The sequence below is a fragment of the Eschscholzia californica genome, unplaced genomic scaffold (assembly GCF_041429995.1).
Source record: "Eschscholzia californica isolate CP2 unplaced genomic scaffold, dmEscCali1.0.p SCAF_5, whole genome shotgun sequence".
Taxonomy (NCBI): domain Eukaryota; kingdom Viridiplantae; phylum Streptophyta; class Magnoliopsida; order Ranunculales; family Papaveraceae; genus Eschscholzia; species Eschscholzia californica.
This window is the reverse complement of record NW_028238472.1, coordinates 53,585,308-53,612,737: the sequence shown is the minus strand read 5'-3', so window position 1 is coordinate 53,612,737 and position 27,430 is coordinate 53,585,308. Positions and strand designations below refer to the sequence as shown.

General features: G+C 36.0%; 1 protein-coding gene and 2 long non-coding RNA genes across 4 annotated transcripts; 2 read left to right on the top strand and 1 right to left on the bottom strand.

Moving 5' to 3' along the window:
• Positions 1–863: 863 nt before the first annotated feature.
• LOC147540670 (uncharacterized) lies at positions 864–7,839 on the top strand. Of its 2 annotated transcripts, none has more exons than XM_086642357.1 (2): positions 864–943; positions 5,856–7,839. In XM_086642357.1, exon 2 carries the CDS (start codon positions 6,709–6,711, stop codon positions 7,624–7,626), a length of 918 nt encoding a protein of 305 aa, XP_086498483.1. In that variant the 5' UTR covers positions 864–943; positions 5,856–6,708; the 3' UTR covers positions 7,627–7,839. The 2 variants fall into 2 exon arrangements, with proteins under 2 accessions (XP_086498483.1, XP_086498484.1); XM_086642358.1 differs by lacking the exon at positions 864–943 and having other exon boundaries at positions 5,856–5,931; positions 6,040–7,839.
• Positions 7,840–17,824: 9,985 nt separating this feature from the next.
• LOC147540668 (uncharacterized) lies at positions 17,825–20,919 on the bottom strand. The gene is made up of 3 exons (XR_015226081.1): positions 19,633–20,919; positions 18,398–18,710; positions 17,825–18,200 (listed from the first exon to the last, which is right to left on the bottom strand). It is a non-coding gene; the product is annotated as an uncharacterized LOC147540668 (long non-coding RNA).
• LOC147540669 (uncharacterized) lies at positions 18,473–19,611 on the top strand. The gene is made up of 2 exons (XR_015226080.1): positions 18,473–18,587; positions 18,678–19,611. It is a non-coding gene; the product is annotated as an uncharacterized LOC147540669 (long non-coding RNA).
• Positions 20,920–27,430: the final 6,511 nt, after the last annotated feature.

The window sequence follows — 27,430 nt, the reverse complement described above, 5'->3', positions numbered from 1 at the left end:
ATGTGTCTCTTGTGATTGTGCAATCAAATTCGGTAGGAATGTTATATTTATTTTGTGATTACGCCGTCAAAACTAAAAGAGGAGTATTATATTTCAACTTTTATTGTGCTGAAGTTGTAAGATTTGTTGATTTTGATGAAGAAATTGATAATGTCACTGTAATGTTATGTAGTTTTTTGCTTCAAAGTGATGTACATGTACTATTTTAGGGCTTCAATGTGAATATGTCATTTTGTTCGTCTTCAACTCTTTTGTGAAACGGAATCTGACAATGTTTTATCGTGTTGATCATAAGGGAAAATCAAAATAGAGAGTTGGGTGTCATTATTCTCGAAGAAAAGAAGAAAACTGTGCAACTAGGGATTCCTTATCGAAGTTGTAATTAGCACTAAATTTGATGCCATATTAAAGTGATTATGTGACTTTTTCTTTTTTGTAATGTAAAACCTATAACTCTATAAGTTTGTACTTGTTAGAGAGAGGTTGGTACAATCTGCATGTCATGTATATATTCAGTCTTCGGCTCTAGAATCTCTGTTCCATATTGTATTGTATTGTCGAATAAAGTAAAGTTCATATATATATATTCAGTCTTGTTCGGCTACCCTACACAAATTGCTTGTAGCTTAATTGAGTTTCATAAGCTCAAAATTAGGTCACTCAAGGAGTTGAATTTGACAAATAAGAAAGAAGTGGAGATTGGGCTTGTAAAAAGAAGAATGTTGACTTTATGCAGTTGAGACAGAGTTTGGGGCACCCATAGGGGTTATTTGTAGAGAATCAAAGAGGAAGCTGGACAGAATCAGGGGGGCAAAAAGGAATGAATCCCAAATATAAATAAAATTGAGTTCGTTGGATGTGTTCGTTGGGATTAGGGCAAAGAGATACTCTCCATCCCTTCCTCTTCAGCTCTCTCTATCTCTTCTCATCTCTTGAAGTTGTTGTTGTTGTTGGATCATCATTGATTCAGAGTCTCTCGCCGTACCTATTGATCTTCTTCTAACTAAACTAGGGTAAGTCGTATGCTTTCATCTCCAGATTCCATCCATCTTAAATTAAGGGGGTTTAGAGAATGCTTTCGAGAAGGAGAGGAATTGAAGTTGCTCCTCGTTTGAAGTTTAATCCCACCACCACCACCACCAACAACAACAACAACAAGAAGAAGGTGAATGACAATAATAAGGAGAAGATTGGGATTCATGATATAACAATACCAACAACCTTGTTCTTTCAACAAAACGAACAATCACTGAAGTTGCTCCTATCCACTATCAGGGAGATAATGATGGTTAATACTAGCACTAGGAGGGTTAAACAATTTGGGTTTTATCTACAAGTGTCCGACACTAATAAAAAACTCAGTTATTTCAATTATCAATTTCTCACCCATGATGATGACAATGATGATTGTAGTAATGACTTTCCACCATATCTACCTCAACATGATTATAACAATGGTTTTATCTACTACTACCAGAGCAGCAACATGAGGACAACGAATTCTTCTGGTAAACCCTTGATTACTCATGTCCTCCTCTGTATTCCTCCTAATAGTAGTCGTCTTGTTTCCACTATAGTAGACTTATTTGTCAATGCAGCAGGAAGTAGTAAGTTATTCAGATCAATCACACTACCCCCTCCTGATAAACCCAACACTAGTAGTAGTAGTAGTAGTAGTAGTAGTAGTGCTCTTATTGATCTTATTTCAACTCATACTACTACTACTACTAGTAGTCCTCTTCCTGTTAATGATGATGATTGGTTCATATTTGAGATACTAACCAGACTCCCTGTCAAAACCCTTGTTCGTTTTAAGACTGTCTCTAAGAGATGGGGCTCCTTGATTCAAAAAGATCAAAATTTTATTGATTCACACCTTCTTCTTAATCGTTCTAAGACAAGTTTTCGTCATCTATTTATCGTCAATCCTGTACCTAGGATGCCAGCGATAGTGAAGGAAGTGTATGATGACGAACGCGATGAAAATTTCTATATGGACACTTGGCCATACAAGGAAATCTACATTACAGCTGACCTAATGTTGTTGTTTGGAGAAGATGACCACAAAGGAGGAGGAGGAGGAGGAGGAGGAGGAGACACTACTGCTACCAATGTAGTAATCATTGACACAGTGAGGGAGGTGGATTCAAACTCTTACGAGATCATTTCGAATCCTGTAAATGGTTTGATATGTCTTATTGAATCCAGTTTCGAGTATGCTGTTCGTATATGCAATATTAGTACCAGAGAACTATCACCATGGTTTGAATCATCATTGTTATCGGGAGAAAAAGAAATTGATGGGGTCCCTTGCACAAGGATGCACTATCAGGACCCAGTGCCCAATTACCAATTCGGTTTTGATCCTTCCACAAAAGAACATAAATTGGTCTGTTTGTGGAAAGTTACTTCTTCAGATCTTAAACAAAATTATTTGATTTGTGAGGTATTGACTATAGGGCGTCAAGGTATTCATGGTGATAATAGATGGAGGAGGATTGAAGAGGTCCCAAAGATACCATATCGCCTGGGGAAGGATTCTATTTATGTGAATGGTGTTATTTACTGGAGCACTTCTAAACTTCATTTTGGATTCTGGAATAGTGAATTTCGTCCTATGGTCATAGTGGCATTTGATGTAGGAAGAGAGAAGTTTAGAAATATTACAGTCCCTGATTTCATCCTTGATCAACCTCCATGTCGTTTCCAAGGAGGATACAACTGCCTTTGTAGTCCATCATATGATCTACATGGTGAGTGCGTTAATTTATTAGAAGTGAGTGGACGTTTAGCTATGTTAGTTCAAATGAACAATTGTATGTTCAAAATGTATATTTGTGAAGATGATGATTACAAGTCAGAAGATGAGATCAATAGTACGCCTACCAGTAGTGGTGGGAGTTTTTCAAGTATTGACAATGGAAGATGGAGTGAGGCAGGTAATATGGTATTGCCTTTTAGTTTGGGGAAGAAATATGGCTTTAGGTTTTGTAAGTTTGTAGGATCAGATGACGAAATAATCATTACATTATCTGAGGGACGGGATTGTGATAAAAAAGTGGGTAAGAAATGTGTGTCATTTTATTCTTACAATTGGAAGAAGGGCAGTTGGAGAGAGTTTGAAGTCAGCGAAATCCCCTCGTCTGTTCCACATTTATGCACTCAAAGTTATGTTACTACTTTCTCGGAGAGTCTTTTGCCGGTTAACAAGGACAAAACCCTTTATTGTAGATGATGGATTGAACTTCAATCCGTCTTTACAGAATTTACGAGAAAAAGAGTGCAAGATTACTAATGTTATTTTTTTTCCGTTAAACTAATAGGCAGATACGACTTGAAGGACAACACTTTCACAACCTGTGAACAAAAAAGGAGTTAATACTACTACTGATACTCCCTCTCACAGTGATGCCATTTGATTGAATGAAGATTCTTAGGAGGTTACTACTAACTACTACTACTATTTGATGGTGGTTCAACTAACTGTAATGATGGTGTTAATTTATTAGAAGTGAGTGGGCGTTTAGCTATGTTAGTTAGAATTAGCGAGTGTATGTTCAAGATGTATATAAATGAAGTTGATTATTACAAGTTGGAAGAGGAGGTCAATAGAACGCGTATTGGTAGCGACGGTAGTTATCCAAGCAATAGCATTGGAAGATGGAGTGAGGCGAGTAGTATCGCATTGCCTTTTAATTTGGGGAAGAGTTATGGTGTTAGGTTTTGTAAGTTTGTGGATCCGATGACGAGATAATTTTAACATCATCTGGCAAACAAGATTGTGATAAAGAAGTGTGTAAGAAGAAATGTGTGTGATTTTATTCTCATAATTGCAAGGACAGTTGGAGGGAGTTTGAAGTATGTGGAAACCCCTCGTCGCTCCCACATTTATGCATCGATAGTTATGTTACTACTTTCTCGGAGAGCCTTTTGCCAATTAACAATGGCAAAGCCCTTTTCTAGCACATTGTAGCGGCGGAAAGCTTGTTTCAGTTCATACTTATTTTCCATGCTTAAGGAACGAGAAACATAAGGCAACGCTGTCCTTGGTCTGAGTTACATCATACAATTCGTCCTGAAATTGTTATACATTTCAGGGGGTTACCGTCTTGATAGCTTTCTTCGTCGCCCTTCCTTGTTCTAGTATCTACTTGTATATCAACATTAATATAGTAGATTAAGATAATCAACGCCGAGGAATATTTTACAGCCGACTAAGAAACCCTGGCTGATACCCTTGGTCCCTAGAGTGGGACAGAGACCCAACTTGAAATTAATTCTATGGTAACACATGAGAAATCGAAATTTTGTTTGACATCCCTTTGTTTTGTGTTGCTTTCTTAATATCTTTTCCTAACTTTATCATGTATTTGTTATCAACATCTCTCTGTTGTTGTTCCCTTCCACATATTCAAATTTTGGGTGTTTATAGGTATAATGTTTCAGGTTTCAAAACACTAGGGTACATTTTCTTTGCTGCGCAGTTTGTCGAACCCTTTTCGACAGTGTTCATATTCTGTGTAATTCGCCTTGGCCTTCCACCCGAGTAACTTGGTGCTCTGGGTTGCCTGCGTCAGCCCGCGATTGATCCTCCTTGTGGTTATGTTTGAACTTCAAAAAGTTGGACCTAGTATAAATTATGAGTAGAATTTGTTATATTCAAACATTGTTGTGGTAGCAGAAAGTAATTGTAAACTTGTGCTTCAACTCAGCCAGGTTACTCCCCGCCTACAGACGGGGAATCGGCTTAAGTTGATCTCGTCCGCCAAGTGTTCAGGTAGTGTTTGTTGTTTCTCATTTTCTGAATCCAACTCGTTTGACTATAAATCGTCTGAATCAAGTGGGTCTAAAATCGACCCAAGTTGTCCATTTGGACGAGTCAGACAAAAAAAAAAAAAATATGAAATCGTTCTTGAGTCAATCTAAACCTCGAGTAGGAATTCATATCTGAAGTAACAAAAAACGATGATCCTAGATATAATTACATGTGTAGTAATATATGAAGTTGTGTGTTTTATTTTGTGGTTAGGTTGGGAATATGATCCAGAGAGTGAAAATCCACTAAACTACTAACCATCTTAGACTATATTCGCCTTCTTCTCTCTTGAAGTTAAGGCTAACTCTATATATCGAAAATCCTCGGCCATGTATTTTGTTCTTCTCTCTTGAACTATCGTGCGATGATCCTTTTTCATGTACCATATTTCATGCTTAAAATTTTATGTCGTTAGAGTTAAATGCCAATATAGCAGGTAATGGGGAAATATTTGATGATTTTGTCAAAACAACCGATGTGGAAATATAGTTTTGTAATGTGGGACTATTTTAGACAAAAGGTGTCTCGTTTTTTTCTCTTTGTTAAGGTATAAAAAATCTGATCAACAAAAAAAGAAAAGAAAACAGGTATAAAAAATCTGGTTTGTCAGTCAATCTAGCTGGTCAATTTTGGTTTTTACGACGGCACACCACTGTCACTAATAACAATAGTTATCCTAAAAAAAATATGCTTATTCAGCAAATTTCACATCCCACTTCACACAAATTCTCATAAAAGCATAGTTGTTATATTATTTTAGCTAAAGGTGCTCTCGTATTTACAATAATATCAACTAATTAAAGTACATAAAAAGAATATACATTAAGCAGTCACGTCATTCATTGAATTTTCACCAGCAAAGCAAACACCATCGATAGTAGCACATACTCCCTAAAACGAAACAAAGCAAAATCAATCCCGCATATCACATATACATAAGGAAACAAACCCAAGATCTACGATTGCAATATGAGATCATCTTTGGCAAAAAAGAATTCAAGAAACTAATAAGACAATTGAAGTTGTAAATCTTTTGAAGTTGTTGTTGTTGTTGGATCATTGATTCAGAGTCTCTTCTTGCAAGGATTGATTGATCTTCTTGTAACTAAACTAGGGTAAGTCTTATGTTTTCATCTCCAGATTCCACACAAATTTGGTTAAATCTTTCTCATTGTTTTCTCATCTTAGATGAATTTTGTTTATGTTTTTTTATGCAATAAAAGGTAAAAGATCAATCTTTGTTTGATGATCAATTTCAATTGTAATACTACTTGTATATGAGAAAAGGGAAGGTGGAGAATATGAATTCGACAAGGATAGAAATTGAAGTTGCCACTAACAACACTACTAGTAGTAGTAGTAGTCCTGTTAATGATGATTGGTTGATATTTGAGATATTAACCAGACTTCCTGTGAAATCCCTTCTCTGTTTTAAGACTGTTTGCAAGAGATGGGGTTCCTTGATTCAAAATGATCAAAACTTTATTCATTCACACCTTCTTAACCGTTCTAAGACGAGTCTTCGTCGTCTATTTATTGTACATCCTGTACCTAGGCCGCCAAAGATAAATCAGAAAAAGTATGACTAGCGAGATGAAATGTACCATTGGGACAATGGGCATGATAAGGAGTCCTACATTACAGCTGACATGATATTTTTTCAACAAGACAACAACAAAGAAGACGTTACTGCTACAAATGTTGTTGTGGTTGACACAAGAAGGGGGGTGGATTCAACCTTTTACGATTGCGTTTCGAACCCTGTAAACGGTTTAATATGTCTCATTGAGTCACATTACAAGTATGTTGTTCGTATATGCAATATCAGTACCGGAGAATTGTCACCGAGGTTTGAATCATCATTGTTATCCTAAGAAAAAAATTGCCATAGGATGAAGAAATATCGCGGCGCGGTGCCCAACTACCAATTTGGTTTTGATCCTTCCACTAGTGAACACAAATTAGTTTGTGTGTGGGATGTTTTTTGTAGAGATCTTCAAAGAAAATGTTTGATTTGTGAGGTATTGACAGTAGGGCGTAAAGGTATTCATGGTGATAATAGATGGCGGAGGATCGAAGAGGTCCCAGATATACCTTATGTCATAGCGGAGGATTTTGTTCATGTGAATGGTGTTATTTATTGGAGCACTTTTGACCTTCATAATGGCATCTGGGATGGTAAATATCGTCCGGTATGCATAGTGGCATTTGATGTCGGAAAGGAGAAGTTTAGGACAATCACAGTCTCCGATTTCATCCTTGATCAACCTAGAGATGTTTTAGGAACTGAATACAACCCCATCTATAGTGCATCATATTCTACTTGTCGTAATGAGCTTGTTTATTTATTAGAAGTGAGTGGGTGTTTAGCTATGTTGGTTAGAATAAACAATTGCATGTTCAAGATGTATATATATGAAAATGATGATTACAAGTTGGAAGAGAAGATCAATCTAACGCCTATTTGTAGTGATGGTAGTTTTCCAAGTAATAGCGCTGGAAGATGGAATGAGACGAGTAGTATCACATTGCCTTTTAATTTGGGGAAGAAATGTGGTGTTAGGTTTTGTAAGTTTGTAGGGTCGGATAACGAGATAATCTTAATATCATCTGAGGGGCGGAATTGTGATAAAGAAGCGGGGAAAAAGAAATGTGTGCATTTTTATTCTTATAATTGGAAGAAGGGTAGTTGGAGAGAGTTTGAAGTAAGTGAGATCCCCTCGTCGGTTCCACATTTATGTACCGGAAGTTATGTTACTACTTTCTCAGAGAGCCTTCTGCCAATTAACAATGACAAAGCTCTCTTGTAGCACATTGTAGCGGATGGACTAAACTTCATTCAGTCCTTATGAGAAGTAAGGTGGCCTGTTTTAATTGATATTTATATGACTTTGGGTCTTAATTTTCTTGTAAAAAAAGGAGAAATATACGAGTAGTAGTGGATGTCATGAGCTGATATTTTATTTGTACTTCCTGTTTCTTTCCTTGGGTGGTGATGAAATTGAATGATTAAATTTTTTCAAGTTCTACTTGTGCACGACGATTTAGTCGCTAATTGATACGGTGTTTATTTGGCATTACCTCGAATGAGCTTATGAACCTAGTAACCTAGAGATTCAATAGAATTTGATATGTAACTCTTCTCCAGTGTGAATCCTTCCATCTTCCCACTCTCAGCTAGGCCTGGGAAAAATGGTCGTTGACCGAGAACCGCCCGGTGTCCGACCGAACCCAGAGATACAACAACCGTCTGAAACCCGATCAGGGCAAACCCACTCTCAGCATTGGAACTACAATGCCAAGGGAGGAGCCAGGGTGGGGCGAATCTTGGTTCTCGTCAAGGGTAAGAATTGAAGTACAAAGTATAAACTAGGCGGAAAGTAGGGGCGACCTCTTCTCCTTCGATTTGCATCCTCTTTCAAATATGTTCATCTTCAAGTAGATTTCTCTACAGTTTTAAACTTGACGAACTTAGGACAAAAATTAGGGCATGAATATTAATGTGTCTCTTGTGATTGTGCAGTCAAATTCGGCAGGAATGTTATAGTATCTATTTTGTGATTACGCAGTCGATGAAATCTAACTTATTGTGCTGAAGTTGTAAGATTTGTTGATTTTGATGAAGAAATTGATAATGTCACTGTAATTTTATATAGTTTTTTTGCTTCAATGTGATGTACATGTACTATTTTAGGACTTCAATGTGAATATGCCACCATTCTGTTTTTCTTCACCTCTTCTCCTTCGATTTGCATCCTCTTTCAAATATGTTCATCTTCAAGTGGATTTCTCTACAGTTTTAAACTTGACGAACTTAGGACAAAAATTAGGGCATGAATATTAATGTGTCTCTTGTGATTGTGCAGTCAAATTCGGCAGGAATGTTATAGTATCTATTTTGTGATTACGCAGTCGATGAAATCTAACTTATTGTGCTGAAGTTGTAAGATTTGTTGATTTTGGTGAAGAAATTGATAATGTCACAGTAATTTTATATAGTTTTTTGCTTCAATGTGATGTACATGTACTATTTTAGGACTTCAATGTGAATATGCCACCATTCTGTTTTTCTTCATCTCTTTTCTATTTTAGGGATTCCGTATCGAAGCTGTAAATAGCAGCAAGTTTGATGTCGTAAGGGACATGTGCAGAGGAAACCATATCTTCGAACTTCCTGACCTTTTCTTTTGTCCCGAGGAGTGATTTCGTAACTTTTTTTTTTGAAATGTAAAACCTGTAACTCTGTAAGCTTGTACTTGCTGGAGAGATGTTGGTACAGTCTGAATGTCATGTATATATTCAGTCTTGGGCTGCCCAACTTTAGAATCTATGTTTCATGTTTCATGTTATATTGTACCGTCGAATAAAATCAAGAGTATGTATATACGCTGTTTTTGGCTACCCTATACAAATTGCTTGCAGCTTGCTTGAGTTTCACAAGCTCAAAATTAGGTCACTTTTGGAGTTGATGAACACTACTTTGACAAAACAAAGAAGCGGAGATTGGGCTTGCAAAAAGAACGATGGAACTTTGTTGATTTTATGCAGATGGAGAGATTTGGGACACCCATTAATCACTTGCTATAAATTTTGGAACTATTTGTTATTTGATTTTCAGTGGGTTTAATCAGATTAACTTTTCCAAGGTTTTAAATGTTTGGTGTGAAATTCGTCCATTTCTAATTGGAGAGAAAATCAAAATTTTCATATTAGAAATTCGCTTTTTTTTTGTGTGGGATGTCACGAGAGAAAAGAAAAATAGAGGAAAACAACTCCACTACGTGGCTGCAAACGCCTTTTTTACACAAGAGAGGGCCGCCAATCACAGAAACACCTGATGCCTTTGTAAAAATTTTAAGTACAGGGTTTTAGACACCACTACAAAGGTAATATAGTATCCTAAAAAAAGAGTGTGGAAACCTACGGCGGACCACTCCAACTAGGGGATGTTGACTAAACAATATAACATTAATTAAGGACGATTCAGAAAGTTCTTGTAAATTTGAAATTTTCCAGGGTAAATAAAAAAAAAACTTACAAACATATTAAACATATAATATTTTTATCATATTCATCTCAAAATAAGAAACAAGATAAAATGACCCGATATTTCTCTCCATCTCTATCTTCATCTTTTTCGCCATGACTATCAACTCTCACCTTCACCACCATCCAACATTTATCTCTCAAGTTGCGATGAAGTCACCTTTCTGTCTATGTAAAACTACGTAGGCAGAAAGGTTATAAACCAAAGAAGAAGCTCCCCTAGTGTTCGTTTTGAGATAAAGAAGGCGGGGAAAAATGTCACACAAGGAAGAGAAGGGGAGAGAAAATTCAATCTGCTGAAACCTTTTGACTTCAATTAAAAAGATTAGATGGTAATTGAAACAAAATTGAGAGACTCATTTCAAGACTTTAAAAATTTGATCAAATGGTAGTGGACTCAAAATTGCACTATAGGGGTGAAATTTCTCGTTGCAATTGTCACGTACAAAAAGGGGGCAATAAGGAATATAGACAAAAAGTAAGGGGGCAAATAAAAAAAGGGGGTCCAAGAGGAGGAAACTAGCAAGGGGGGGAAAAAGGAATGAAGGCAAAGATAAAACTGAATATAAGTCGTTGGATGTGTTATTGGTGTAATTGAATCTGAACCGTTGGGGTTAGGGCATAAAAGACCCCCTCCATCTTCAACTCATCCTAAAAATTAGACAATAGAAACCAGAGGGCCTCTAATTCTCTCTCTCTCTCTCTCTCTCGTGAACCTCAAAGTTGTTGGATCTTCAAACTAGGGTAGGTGGAAAATATGAATTCGACAAGGATAGAAATTGAATTTGCCCCTAACAGTTTGAAATTTAATCCCATCAACAACAACAACAAGAATGTGAAGAAGAATGTTACTAGTATTATTAGTCCTCTTCCTGTTAATGATGATTGGTTGGTATTTGAGATACTAACCAGACTCCCTGTGAAAACCCTAATTCGTTTTAAGACTGTTTGTAAGAGATGGTGTTCTTTAATTCAAAAAGATGAAAACTTTATCAATTCACACCTTCTTAACCGTTCTAATACGAGTTTTCGTCGTCTATTTATCGTCAATCCTGCCAGTCCTGTACCTAGGCCTCCAAAGATACCTAGGCCGCTGCCCCCAAAGATAAATCAGAACGAGTATTATGATGATAATGAAATGTTTTGTATGTCTAAATGGCACGACAATGAGTGGTACATTACAGCTGACCTAATATTGTTTCAACAAGACAACAACAACAACAACAAAGGAAACAACAACAAAGGAAACAACAAAGGAGGAGGATCAAGAGACACTACTACTACTAGTGTTGCTACAAACGTAGTAGATGTAGTGGTTGATACATTAAGGGAGGTAAATTCAAACTCTTACGATTTCATTTTGAATCCTTTAAACGGTTTAACATGTCTCATTGAGTCAAATTCCAAGTACGCTGTTCGTATATTCAATATCAGTACCAGAGAATTGTCACCATGGTTTCCATCATCATTGTTATCCGAAGTAAAACTTTCTAATGGCATCCCTTTCTACTCGATGAGGAACTATCCAGACGCACAGCCCTACTACCAATTTGGTTTTGATCCTTCCACTAATGAACACAAATTGGTCTGCTTGTGGGATAATTTATCTCATTTGATCTGTGAGGTATTGACAGTAGGACCTAAAGGTATTGATGCCAATAGTAAATGGAGGAGGATCGAACAAGTCCCAGATGCCCATTTTAACCTGGCCAAAGATTCTGTTCATGTGAATGGTGTTATTTATTGGAGCACTTGTCTCTTTCATCATGGCATATGGGATAGTAAACGTCGACCTATATGCATATTGGCATTTGATGTAAGAAGGGAGAAGTTTAGGACAATCACTGTCCCTGATTTCATCCTTGATCAACCCAGAGATGATTTCGAAGGAGAAATCAACCCTCTCTTCAGTGATTCATATTCTAATGAATGTAATGAGATTGTTAATTTATTACAAGTGGGTGGATGTTTAGCTATGTTAGTTAGAATGACCAATTGTATGTTCAAGATTTATATATATGAAGATGATGATGATTGCAAGTTCGAAGAGGAAATCAATAGAACGCCTATTGTTAGCGGTCAAAGCAGCTTCTCAAGTAATAACAATGGAAGATGGAGTGAGGCGGGTAATATCACATTGCCTTTTAGTTTGGGGAAGAGATGTGGTGCTAGGTTTTGTAAGTTTGTAGGGTCAGATGACGAGATAATCTTAACATCATCTGAGGGACGGAATTGTGATAAAGATGTGGGAAACAAGAAATGTGTGTCTTTTTATTCGTACAATTGGAAGAAGAGCAGTTGGAGAGAGTTTGAGGTAAGTGGAATTCCCTCTTCGGTTTCACATTTGTGCACAGGAAGTTATATTACTACTTTCTCCGAGAACCTTCTACCAGTTAACAATGACAAAGCTCTCTTCTAACATCATTTCAGTGGATGGATCAAACTTTATGAATAGTAAGGTGGTTTGTTTTTTGTATTGTTGCAAATGTGGCTTGTTTTAATCGATATTTATGTTACTTTGGGTTTAGTTTCCTTGTATTAATCGATATTTATGTTACTTTGGGTTTAGTTTCATTGTGTTAATCGATATTTATGTTACTTTGGGTTAAGTTTCCTGGGTTTAGTTTCCTTGTATAAAATAAGGAGAAATTATATTTATGTTGAAGATCGATTCATGTTAGGATGTTAGCGCCATGAGTGTAAAATGTAACCTTTTTTTGACGAAAACTGCTTTGTTTATTCATATCAAAACGAAGCTTAACTTCGTTACAGTTTTGTCAAGAATAGATTTGGCTAGAGTATCAGCGGTAACATTAGTTGATCTATGCACAAATCTAAACGAAATAAATTCAAAATAAGCACATAGATATAGGATTTTGTTAATGGTATGTTTCGATGTCCAATGAGCTTCCGACTGCTTCTTGTTTAGTTGATCTATCACTCTCTGCGAATCTCCTTCCAAGATAATCCTTCGTATTCCATTAGCTTTGGCTCAAAATATTGTTGTAAGAGTCGTCAACGCCTCTTTTTCATCTACTGATCGAGTGAAGGGTAAGATGGAGGCCTCAATAACTGTCTTAAAGGAGACATCTATCTTCAAAAACAGAGGAGGAGGTCTTTCCCAAATATGTTGAGCTTGATTAGTAGGAGTGTAAGAAATATGAAGCTTTTGTGTAAGTAGTCGATAAACTTAATGATACTATCTGGGAGCCTATGAATATCTACTTGTTGATTCTTAAAAATCTCGTCGCACCTACTTTTCCATACATACCAGAGAACTATCGCTACTTGTGCAGTGAGAAAGGCAAATCATCTTTTGGACTGCACCTGATCCATAGATGCCACACTAGATATCGTAGTTTGTATCCGTCCATTTACTACCACCAAAACAAACCCGCATCACTTTAGTTTTCACTTTGTCCTCTTTGACAGTTAGAAGAGCCAAGATGAACATAATGAATTAACAATAAAATGATAATACCACAAAAAAAAAAAAAACATAATTGATCCATGTTCAGTGTAGTGTTGCTAAATATTCTAACATGTACATCAAAAAAAAAACCATGTACAATAACAAAGCAATAAGTCGATCATAAAATGAAATTTTCTTAAGATCGAAAATAGGTAATTTCATGAGATTAGTTCATCTTTCAATAAATTGCATATGATCCTACAAAATTTATAAACCAAAAAGGGGCTAATTTAGAACACCAAACTATCTTTAATCAACATTAAAATTCGACAAAGAAGGAAGCTACCTTTGGGTCTGAATCGAATTCGTCTACTAGCTTGGGATCAAATCTGTAAACTTCCTGAAAGGATATAAATTGCCATTTCGCGGCCTTCAAGCAGTAAATCAAATTTGAGATTAACGTATTTAAAATGAACTAAACAAATAAATCATCAAAATTAAGAGTTGTATGTCAAGCTTTGACACGGCGGAAATCTCTAAAAGAACCTTAAATCTTCGTCTAAGTACTATAGAACCGAAACTATGAAAAACTTACTAAAATATTGAAGGAAAAACGGTGTAAGGTCATCTATATAACAAAATTGAAGAGAAAACTAACTAAACGAATAAACTAACTACCGAATAAAACAAGAGGTGACCGACAACCTTCTGCCGGTAACATGAAAAATAAGAGGTGAGGTCGAAATTTGATGATGTAGAAGAGAAAAAAAAAGGTGTAAGGTCAACATCTATATAATAAAACAGAAGGAAAAACGTTGACTGGGACAAACATATTTTTTTAATAAACGATATTGTCTAGAAGCTCTTCCAAAAATTAAAAGTATAGTTTTTTTTTCGAAATAAAATAACATATTTAAAAAAAATAATTGTGTAATTTTTAAAAATAAAATAAGTAATTTTATAAAAAAAAAACAACAACAACAACAACAACAAAGGATATTGCAAGAGTTAAAAAAAATTGAAATCTCTCTCTCTCTCTCTCAATGAAATAACTAATATAAGAAAAAAGAAACAAAAGAAAATAAACAAAAAGTATAATACTAAAAAATTGGGATGTTTCTACAATATAGCAATAATAAATTTAGAAAGTCAAAATATTTTTCTAATAATTGTCTACAAGTCTTTCCAAAAATTTGAAATATAGTCTTTTTTAGAAATAAAATAGTTTTTTTTAAAATAACAGTGTTCTTTTTGGAAGTAAAATAACTAATTTTAGAAAAATATTGAAAGGGTTAAAAAAAAAACAAATTGAAATTTCTCATTCTCAATGAAATAACTAAAATGAGAAGAAAATAAATAAATAATAATTAGAATATCTATAATATAGCAATAATAGATTTTGAAAGTCGTCATATTTGATTGATACAACTGTTTGTGTCCTAAGACACGAAATATACACTTGTATATTTTTGAAAAGCATCTTTTTGAGCTAAGGTCAATCGATCACAAATTGATGGCAGAACGAAAATTAACCCATTTCTTTAAATGGTCCATAGGTCCAAAAATTAGATCCAAATAGGACTAAAGTCCAATCTCTAAGAAAACAGAATTTTACTTTTTCCAAATTTATCCCTCTATATATAAAAAATTTTGCATACGTTTTTCAAATTTATGGTACATTTTTGAGATAGTAGTACATTTTTTAGAATGTATATTTAAATTGTCTGATGAATTACAATATGTACATTATTTATAATGTCTAAGAAATGATAATAATTTTGCATACATTTTACAGAATTCAGATAGTTGTATATTTTTTAGAATGTACGTTCTAATTATCTGATGAATTACAAGATCTGATTAACGCTCTTCTCTTATTGGAATAATAACACACTTTCTTTCTTTCTTTCTTTTTTTCTTTTTTAAAACAGTTTGTCCTTTTAGGTATTAATCATGGTTTCCTTTTATTTAAAAGTATTTAAGGTGTTCTTTCTCTGTTCTTTTGGGCTTTTGTATTATTTTGTGTCTTCCATAATTAAAAGTATATATCCGATTAGTATTGAATGAATCCAGTTAACCATGACTCATAGAAGAGGAAATTTCGGCTTCAATTCCTAATCAAGTAATTATAAAATTCTAAACCATTCGTAAATGACTAACTGAATTAACAATTTTGATAAACAATTCTTGTGTCAATTCTTCAGTCCCTAATTATAAAACTATAGATCATTCATAACAAATTCATAGCAACCAATGGAACTAACCTTTTTTGTGTCAATTTTGTCTGAGTAAACTATAAAAATTGAAAAAGTTTGATTCATCAATAACCCTAGTGATCACCGAATCTAACAAAATAACTTATAAGGACTCGGAAAAATTTGACCAAAAAGATCCATCTAATCTCCAATACTATTTTGTATTTTTGTGTATATGTGTATTGTTAAAATAGTGAATATCGAACTCAAAGTTTGTATTATTGTATGTTTCTTGTATTTTTGTATATATGTATATTGTATGAATGGTGAATATTGAACTTAATGTTTATATTAATGTCTGTCTGTTCCTACACACGATCGAACCTGAAACTTCTTAAATCTTAAAATTTGTGTTAACGTAATCAACCGTTTGAACAACCAAGTGTGGAAACTATTTTTAAATTTTGTAAGTGTCTTTCATAATCATTTTATAATAATTATGAGCACATACCTATTTCATAATGTATCAAAATTAGTACAATTTTAGTATTTAAAGAAAAGAAAATAAACTAAGGTGACACAATTGTACTACTACTACCTTTTTTTACATATGACTCCCAAGTCCCATGGTGAAAGATTTACCTTTTTTTTAGTATACAAATATAATAAATTTTACATATGACTCCCAAGTCCCATGGTGACACAATTGTACTACTACTACCTTTTTTTTTAAACTAAGGTGAAGCGGGTGGGGTTATAACAATAGCGGAGGAAGAGTACATTACAATAACAGAGGAGGAGTAGGTGGGGGTTTTTTATAACAAAGGTGAAGTGGGTGGGGTTTCTTTTTTTGTTGAACTGAAGTGGGTGGGGTTATTAATTACTTTTGGGGCTAGACAGAGAAAGAGGAGCATGCACACATCGTTGGATCAAGTCTTTTTTTTTTTATCAACGGTATTTAAGCCTTTAAAATTTTCAAAAATAAAAAATCTCTTGTCTGACTGATGTGACAAAATCATTATCATCATATCACGTGAATCTTAAAACGGTCATCTTCCCCCACTTGCCTATGCGCGCCCCAAGATCTGATTTTGTCAGACCAAACATCTCTTCTCATATTTATTAAAAATCAATTTTATTTATTTTGCTTCTTAAGGATGACAACTCACCAGATGACCATCGTTCAATATGCAAAGGAGGAGGTGGAGTGTTTATAACAAAAAGTCTAAACAGCCCGTTCATTGAGGCGGTCCTTTGAACCGTTTTGCCCACATGGACAAAACTCCAACTTACTTTACGTGGGTGGTCCCACTTTGAAAAAAATAAGGCTGGAGACTTTTAAGTGCTTTTATGACTTCTTCTCTCTCGTTTAAATACGGACGGGATATGACGGAACTTTGACGGAATGGATGTGACATTTTAAAGAGGCTTGATTTCAATCTCGGCCTTTGATTTTCGATTAAAATCACTTTTCACAAATTAATACTTTACTCTCTTTCTACCGGGAAGCTCAAATTGAACAAAGTGAAGACCCCGAACCCTAGTAAATTATTCAGATATTTTGTCCAATTAGGAGTTTCGGGAACATTCATTATGTCTCTTTATAAACTGATTTTGTCTTTGAAAAAAAACTTAATTTGATGGTAAAGAACTAGTTGCGCTAAATGGCTTCCATCACACAAAAAGTGAAATGTCATATTACAATTGAAACATGAAATGTCGGAAAATGGATACAAGTAAACACAAGAAAGACGAAATATAATAGAAATCAAATTAATACAACAAACTAGGAAATTTAGTGTATTAAAATCAAATAAAGTTTATAAAAACTTCTCAACAAAAAAAATAAAATACTACAAAATAAGTCAGGTTTATGAAAGAAACAAAAATGAGTAAGGATTTGTGAATGGAAGTTGAGAATTGGATTTAGGATTCTGTAGTACCCCCAACAAAAAATGGCATTTGGTTCCACAGGCACAGAGATAGATGTCTTGGAAAATGTGGGTAAAGAGTTATCAAATCTTAGCCTTTGATTTTGAAAGGCTTAGATTGAAATCAAGGTCAATAGAACTTCAAATGGCTCCGTCCCGTCAATTCGTCCCAATTTGCGCCATTAATTAATTGGAGAGAGATGTCACTTCTCCCCAAAAGTGCTTCTCCCTCTCCAGAAAATTTCTTTCAAAAAATGACAACCTATGTGTAAAGTCTCTTGTCCAAGAGGGTAAAGGAATTAGGGTTCCAAAAAGCTTTATTTATTGGGGACTCCAGCACGGTCATCGAGGCTGTCTTGAACGGTGGGGATTATACCCCGTGGAGGATAAGACCCATCCTAATTGATATTAATGCACAGCTGGCTTCTCTAAACCCTAAAATAATAATAATAAATAATAATAATAATGTAAAACAGCCCCCCCACCCCCACTCTCATTCTATTTTATATATAAAGCCTTCTCTACCTATCCCTCTACCTCTAATGTCTTCACAATTAGTATTTGAGAAGAGAGGACGAGATGTAGTTAGAGATTAATGAATAGAGAGAGATATTAAGTTATCAAATCTCTATGTATTTCTTTCTCTCCAAATTTATTTAGGATGGAATGAGCGTCTATGGATGACTGTGAAAGAAAAATAGGGAGCGAGAGAGTAAGGATTATGTGGTGTGTCTCTCTCTTTTTTCTTTTCTATGAATTGAATCTCTTATTTGAGATTTTGGTAACATCATTATTTCTTCCTGCAACTTCATTATTTCTTCCTGCAACTTCATTAATTTCGGTTCCTGATTTTCGAATCAAAGTTCTATTTAAGACACTACTAGATCGCACATATTTCTTCAAGTCTTGTAAACACTACTAGATCACACTTAGTTTTTTCAAGTCTCTTTTCTTCTTGTGAGAGTATGTCGGATGAAGATTGGGGGTCTACTGGTACAACTTTAATTGTTTTGAAAAATCATCGTGGTATCTATTTAGGTGCAGATGGTCTTGCAGGCGACGATGTAGGAGGCTGGTCGGAGGTGAACAAAATTCGCGTGCTTAGTAAGCAGCCCTACTATGTTTCGGCCATGATTTCCGGACGGCGGCGCACTTGTACTAGAGCCGTGAATGAAGCAGCCCGTCAGGTATTAGTTTAGTAAATGGCAAGTTTTTTTTTTTGTTTTTTTTTTTTTTGTATCATTTTATTTATTTATTATGATTTTCTTACTTCCCAGAATAAGAGAAATACTCATGGCCGGATGTCAGTTCTCCAGTTTGTAACTTTTATGAGGGATTACTGGGCACAACATCCAGAAGCGGTGTTTGAACCTGGAGATGAAACTAAGCCTACTGTTACTTCAACGGTTATCGTTGCTGCGTATGAACAAGTTAATGGTAGATCTGTGCCGCAAATTATGTATGCTAGGGTTTCCAACGATCATTCGCCTCCTTTTGTCGCCCAAGTTGATAGAGAAATTTCCTTTTTCTCTGGTAGCGGGGCCCCTTTCTGTAGGAATGTCTTCCAAAATTACCGGGAAGACATGGAGTGGGGGGAGATACGGACCCTCATCAGGACTGCAATGATTGATGCCAGTCAACCTTGTGAGGAGAACACCGTATTACATCCGTGAGACACATAATAATATACCACCCTTGAAAGACACATAATAATATACCACCCTCAGTAATCAGACCTAGAAATACTACACTTCATATAACATTCATTGGACATTAATTAAAAGACAGACATTGATTAGGGACAGACACATGATATTCATCAAACACTATTAGCAGGGTAACCAACATTGCAGTCCTGATGAGGGTAAATGGAAGGGTAAATGAAGGCAATGTTGGTTACCCTGCTAGTAGTGTTTGATGAATATCATGTGTCTGTCCCTAATCAATGTCTGTCTTTTAATTAATGTCCAATGAATGTTATATGAAGTGTAGTATTTCTAGGTCTGATTACTGAGGGTGGTATATTATTATGTGTCTTTCAAGGGTGGTATATTATTATGTGTCTCACCGATGTAATACGGTGAATGTTAGCTGTGTCTTGTCGTTCTAGAATGGTCCGGATGTAGTAATGTTATGAATGTTTTACGTGTGTTTTATGTCTCCCCTCACGCTTGTTATATGAAGTTTTTTCAATTTCATCACCCGTCACTATGCTTATTGTTATATTGACACAAAACAAATCTATTTATGATAAAATCAATAGATCACCAGAAAGATAGAAAAAATGGAATTGTAAAAGTCCACAATTCTCATCTACATCTATATTTATCCTACCAAGATTAAATAGAAATCTAAGTCACGGCCCAAATTAAAATTGAGCTAATCAAATGAGATAAATATTTACTGCCAGAAGAAGAATAGAAGCATTAGTGGGTGTTCCACCTCATTAACCACATTAGTTTTTGCCTCATTATTTAATAAGGGTTCCTACCTGATCAACCATACACCGGAGGAAAAAGCTATTGATATTAATACTAGCACCAACAAGCTTCTAGGAAGGCAAAATTGACAATTGATGAAGAGATTCGCCAAAAGAAGCACAACCCATACATTTTTAGCCAGCTGAATTGACAATTGAAGTATTTATTTATTTTTTTATTTTTATTTTTATTTTTTTACAGAAAATGCCCCTTTCGAAAAGCTAACCGAATAAAATACCTTATCATAACATTGTTAATTTACTCGGTGAGCGAGAGATGCTCAACTAAGCTGTCTCAAACTCTCAATCAATTACTACTCGAGGAAAACAGCTTTTCTAACAAGATTCTCATTAACACAGTTATATCAATTTATGTTCAAGACGTGTTTTAACATCAGATTTCAGTAGAGGGCAGCCACATATATGCTGAAACCCGAGTGCATCCTTGGATTTTAACATTTCGGCCTACAAGAGCAACCTTGCCGTTGGTCGCTTTATTGGTCACATATCGAAGATATTTCTTGTTAAAAAATAGACTAAAGAACATACCTCGGAGAAAGCGCCTTAGGAGCATCAGTGTCATTTACAAGTGTGTTTTGGCAATTCTAATAAGTTCAAATCAGTTCATATCCTTATTAGTACTGGTAAATTTGAATTTATGGCCTCCGCTCCAAGCAGCTGGGCTTGGAGCACCGGGCGGGAATGCTCTAATAGTACCAGGCTTAAAGGAGAGTACACATGAAGTTACAGAAAAAAGAAACACAGTCACACCCTTGGGTTGACCAAAAAAAACTCCTCAAGGAGGGTAAAGAACCGCTTGGGCAACCCATTCTCACCGCGTGGGATTGCTCGGAGGGTGACAGCTTATAAATGTTCCATTCTACTTTTTATCTCCAACACGGTTGATCTGATTCTCCAAGGGATTGAATCTTGGTCGTCCAATACGGCTTCAATTAACACCAAACAATACCCTTGTATAAATGCACATGGACGTTCCCGCATATTCAGACATAAATGAATATCATGCATCTCCTTAAAAATACTTAATTCACTACCACATCATTGTTCTTAACAAAAAAAAAAAAACCACATCATTGTTAAACTAAGGGTCTCTAAACTAAGACAAATCCTAACAAACACATCAAAACATAACAACAAGGTGGGTGCGAGCCTGCTGATACACCAAACTGTATTTCCTAGGAACCACAGGACAACCATATAAACGTTATTAAACTGAACTGGACAAAAAAAAAAAAGAAATCCATGAAATCGACTAACCAAAAGATTATACGTCTATTTGTGGTCTACATTACAAAACATTGGTGATTTATTCGTAGAAGAAAATAGGACTTATTGTTGTAGAAGGTTGACCGTGATCTAAGAGGCTCCTCAACAATGTTACAGAGTTGCAAATTTATAAAGATCGGACACTATTTCCTAGAAAAAATATCCAAAGTTAATGACAACTAGAACCATTCTATTCAAAATACTAGTATTTTCTAGCAGATAGTAGGGGAGGGAATCAATATCATTCACCGGGAGGGTAATTTCTAAAATCCTAATGTCTAAAACCCTTCCAAGTCCCCCAAACCTGTCGAGTTTCTCGGGTACCAGCCGGTCGGTTATCAGGTTTTCACCAAAAATTCTAAATATTTCAATCGTAATGATCGAAATATTTCTATTTCCATACATAATTAATCTCGGATATCTAATTTAGTTTCTCTTAACAATGCCTTGTCAAAGGAGTCCTCGGGCACACATGAAGGATGTCCGTTTTCGGATTTTCCCAACCCTAGCAGATAGTAGTTTTCCACATAAAATTAGATACGAACGGTGGTTGAAAACCTAACAACTAATACAGAGGAAAGGCCAAAAGAACAGAGAAACTACTCAGTGCTACCCCTGTTGTGCATGGATTAAAGAGGAAGTTAACGAGAAACTAGGGGGTAAAACAGAATGAAGCCAAAGATAAAATTGAGTGGTTGTACTTGTATGTGTTTTGGTGTAATTATTGAGTCGGAACAGTTGGGGGTTAGGGCATAAAAGAAACCCTCCCTGGCTCCCTCCCGCTTCAACTCCTCCCTCGTTTATTCAGATAAGTAAAGTAGTATAGACCAAACAAAAACCTCTTCAACTCTTCCCATTAATGCAGTCTGTACAGGTCACAGTGGAGGCAGAAAGTTGAGGAAGTCCATGTGCCATGTTCTTACCCAACAAGGTTCTTAAACCTTTGCAACTTAAGTGCCCATACCTTCCTATGCCAAAGATGATTTGATCGTCTATGAGAGGGAGCTTGAGACTGAGTGAACAAGATAAACATCTGGTTGACACTCATGTTGGTTTGAATTACGCTACCCTAGGACAGTTGGAGTTATTGCCGCCGTTTACCAAGGCTTCCATTCAAAGCTTATAACGCTTCTCCTTCCGACCTTCCAACACCGGGCAGGTGTCGGACTCTATACATTGTGTTACCACTTAGCAGAGTCCTGTGTTTTTAATAAACAGTCGCCTCCCCCTGGTATGTGTCGCTTTCCTAATCAAAAGATAGGAGAGCACCCCTTCTCCCGTAGTTACGAGGTCATTTCGCCGAGTTCCTTTGAAATGGTTCTCTCAAGCGCCTTAGTATACTCTAGTTGTTCATCTGTGTTGGTTTGGGGTACGGTCAGTTCACCGGGAGGATCGCCTTCTCATTTCGAAGTTTTTTCCTGGAAGTTTCAACCTTGTTGACTATGACAACAATCACGACTATAAACAGACTCGCGATTATGTCAGGGCGGTATGCTCTGCTCTCTCGCGACCCCTACTTTAATCAAAATACTAAATGATTCTTTTTAATGACCTGAATTTCACTGTTCATTAGTAACCTCCCATTTTCACTTTTCACAGCTTCCTCAAAGTGCAATGGATCGGTCGACACCATCAATGTCATATGTATTTCATCCTCAAATTGGTCTTTACCACTAGCATAGTCACCATCCATCTCGAGTTTCCCTCTCACAAATATGCCTTGATTCCCATACTGTCTCTTCGCCTACACAAGAAGTAACTTCTTCTCTGACTTCTTTATCACAAGTGTCTTCTAGTTCTCCGTCAATATTTTCTTCATTCTCATTTTCAGTCGCCCCTTCATGTCCGCCTTCATCATCTCTAAGTCCAAAGTTATTTGTGTTTCATAACTCACATTCCAATCCCATTGCTTTTCTTCTTCAAAAATGACATCTCTACTTACAATGATTTTCTTAGAAATAGGATCAAATAACCTGTACTGAAGACAGGAATATCACATCTGGTTACGTGTTCTTAATGGGTTGAAGTGTTGTCTCATGGTGTTCAAAAAAGCAACCTATTGTGACTTTATCAACTACAGAAGCTGAGTTTGTGGCAGCTGCAATTTGTTTTTGTCAAGGAGTTTTGGGTAAAGAGAACTTTGAAAGGGTTGCGACATTATGATGGAGAGCATAAAAGAAACGCTCCCTGGCTCCCTCTCTCTTCAGCTCCTCCCTCGTTTATTCAGATACTAGTAGTAAAGTAGTACATACCAAACAAGAACCCCATCTCTCTCTCTCTCTCTCGATATTTCTCTCAAAATATCAGAACCTATTAAACCTATAATATTTTTTATATCATATTCATCTCAAAATAAGAAACAAGATAAAATAACCCGATATTTCTCTCCATCTCTATCTTCATCTTTTTCACTATGACTATCAACACCCACCGTCACCACCACTAATACCAGCATCTATTTGTCAAGTTGCTATGAAGTCATCTTTCTGTCTATGTAAAACTACGTAGACAGAAAGGTTATAAACCAAAGAAGAAGAAGCCTCCCTTAATTTCGTTTTGAGATGAAAAAGGCTGGAAAAATGTCGCTAAAGAAAGGGAATGGTCTTCATTTAAAAAGACTAAATGGTAATTAAAACAAAATTGAGAGACTCATTTCAAAACTTAAGAAATTTGATCAAATGTTACATCATGAATTGGATAAAGCTACGTTCCATAAAGTATGAATTTTAACATCGAAGGAAATCGAAAACAAGACTTCCTGATATGCGGAGTGGATGCCCAACCATAAACCAAATGGTGGTGGACTCAAAATTGCACTATAGTGGTGAAATTCCTCGCCACATACAAAAAGGGGGCAATAAGGAATATAGACAAAAAGTAAGGGGGCAAATACAAAAAGGGGGTCCAAGAGGAGGAAACTAGCAAGGTGGGAAAAAGGAATGAAGGCAAAGATAAAACTGGATATAAGTCGTTGGATGTGTTATTGGTGTAATTGAATCTGAACCGTTGGGGTTAGGGCATAAAAGACCCCCTCCATCTTCAACTCATCCTAAAAATTAGACAATAGAAACCAGAGGGCCTCTAATTCTCTCTCTCTCTCTCTCTCGTGAACCTCAAAGTTGTTGGGTCTTCAAACTAGGGTAGGTGGAAAATATGAATTCGACAAGGATAGAAATTGAATTTGCCCCTAACAGTTTGAAATTTAATCCCATCAACAACAACAACAAGAATGTGAAGAAGAATGTTACTAGTATTATTAGTCCTCTTCCTGTTAATGATGATTGGTTGGTATTTGAGATACTAACCAGACTCCCTGTGAAAACCCTAATTCGTTTTAAGACTGTTTGTAAGAGATGGTGTTCTTTAATTCAAAAAGATGAAAACTTTATCAATTCACACCTTCTTAACCGTTCTAATACGAGTTTTCGTCGTCTATTTATCGTCAATCCTGCCAGTCCTGTACCTAGGCCTCCAAAGATACCTAGGCCGCTGCCCCCAAAGATAAATCAGAACGAGTATTATGATGATAATGAAATGTTTTGTATGTCTAAATGGCACGACAATGAGTGGTACATTACAGCTGACCTAATATTGTTTCAACAAGACAACAACAACAACAACAAAGGAAACAACAACAAAGGAAACAACAAAGGAGGAGGATCAAGAGACACTACTACTACTAGTGTTGCTACAAACGTAGTAGATGTAGTGGTTGATACATTAAGGGAGGTAAATTCAAACTCTTACGATTTCATTTTGAATCCTTTAAACGGTTTAACATGTCTCATTGAGTCAAATTCCAAGTACGCTGTTCGTATATTCAATATCAGTACCAGAGAATTGTCACCATGGTTTCCATCATCATTGTTATCCGAAGTAAAACTTTCTAATGGCATCCCTTTCTACTCGATGAGGAACTATCCAGACGCACAGCCCTACTACCAATTTGGTTTTGATCCTTCCACTAATGAACACAAATTGGTCTGCTTGTGGGATAATTTATCTCATTTGATCTGTGAGGTATTGACAGTAGGACCTAAAGGTATTGATGCCAATAGTAAATGGAGGAGGATCGAACAAGTCCCAGATGCCCATTTTAACCTGGCCAAAGATTCTGTTCATGTGAATGGTGTTATTTATTGGAGCACTTGTCTCTTTCATCATGGCATATGGGATAGTAAACGTCGACCTATATGCATATTGGCATTTGATGTAAGAAGGGAGAAGTTTAGGACAATCACTGTCCCTGATTTCATCCTTGATCAACCCAGAGATGATTTCGAAGGAGAAATCAACCCTCTCTTCAGTGATTCATATTCTAATGAATGTAATGAGATTGTTAATTTATTACAAGTGGGTGGATGTTTAGCTATGTTAGTTAGAATGACCAATTGTATGTTCAAGATTTATATATATGAAGATGATGATGATTGCAAGTTCGAAGAGGAAATCAATAGAACGCCTATTGTTAGCGGTCAAAGCAGCTTCTCAAGTAATAACAATGGAAGATGGAGTGAGGCGGGTAATATCACATTGCCTTTTAGTTTGGGGAAGAGATGTGGTGCTAGGTTTTGTAAGTTTGTAGGGTCAGATGACGAGATAATCTTAACATCATCTGAGGGACGGAATTGTGATAAAGATGTGGGAAACAAGAAATGTGTGTCTTTTTATTCGTACAATTGGAAGAAGAGCAGTTGGAGAGAGTTTGAGGTAAGTGGAATTCCCTCTTCGGTTTCACATTTGTGCACAGGAAGTTATATTACTACTTTCTCCGAGAACCTTCTACCAGTTAACAATGACAAAGCTCTCTTCTAACATCATTTCAGTGGATGGATCAAACTTTATGAATAGTAAGGTGGTTTGTTTTTTGTATTGTTGCAAATGTGGCTTGTTTTAATCGATATTTATGTTACTTTGGGTTTAGTTTCCTTGTATTAATCGATATTTATGTTACTTTGGGTTTAGTTTCATTGTGTTAATCGATATTTATGTTACTTTGGGTTAAGTTTCCTGGGTTTAGTTTCCTTGTATAAAATAAGGAGAAATTATATTTATGTTGAAGATCGATTCATGTTAGGATGTTAGCGCCATGAGTGTAAAATGTAACCTTTTTTTGACGAAAACTGCTTTGTTTATTCATATCAAAACGGAGCTTAACTCCGTTACAGTTTTGTCAAGAAAGGGGGTATCATAGTTTTCCAAACACGACACTGGCCTAATTAACAATGACATACAAACGTATTTGGACAAAATTTAGGTCTAAATTCAAGAGCTCGACGGGACGAATCCAGCGAGACATCAACTGAGGGACGAGATTGTGAAGAAGTGAGGAAGAAGAAATGTGTTTTTTGTCATTCTTACAATTGGAAGAAGGGTGGTTGGAGAGAGTTTGAAGTAAGCGGGATAGATCCCCTTGTCGGTTCCAACTGTATGCACAGATAGTTATGTTACTACTATCTCGGAGAGCCTTCTTGCCAATTAACAATGACATAACTTATATATAGTAAGGAGAAAATACGAGTGGATGTCATGGACTAATATTCTACTTTTTTTTTTTTTTGATGAAAGAACTAATATTCTACTTCGGTTTTGGGTTTATTTCCTTGAGTGGTGATGAAATTGAATGACTATAACTTATATATTGAAAATCCTCATCGGGCCAAAAGCGTTTCAAACCCGTTGAAGATCCTTGTGGCTCAGGATCCCTCCAATCCAGCGGATTCGGCATCGACCAATTCCGGGATCTTTAGCAGCCAAGGGTAATGTGAACTGACCAGACCTAAAATTCTGTAGGTGTAAAATAATTATATTACATTATATTGTATAGGACCAAAATTTCATAATATTGTGAGAGTAAAGGTATAATATTCGTTGGTTTCTTAGTTATTGAGAAATTGGCAATTTAGATCAAAGTAAACAATGGGATGGTTTTCAGATGTGTTACAAAATCTTACCGATGATTCCAACATCAAAATAAACACAATCTTACCTTGTAAAAGTCTACTAACATCTTCATGTCATACTCACATTCTCTTTTCCCATATGGCCCCCTACTTTGTGACCAGCTTCCCGCCTGGCCCCCCACTTTACGAGAAATACCCATATGGCCCCCTTCCGTTATAACACCGTTACTCTCTCTCTTCCATTTCTTTTCTCTCTCCTCCAACATGTTTTCTCTCTCTGCCACCTCGTCAAAACCAGCCACCTCATCACCTTCTCCGGCAAGGTCGCCGGCCGGCCAAATTTCCGGCCGGCGACCTTCAA

Bases quoted from the DNA above. Each gene is read 5' to 3' on its own strand.
- LOC147540670 (XM_086642357.1), top strand. From the start codon at position 6,709: ATGAAGAAATATCGCGGCGCGGTGCCCAACTACCAATTTGGTTTTGAT.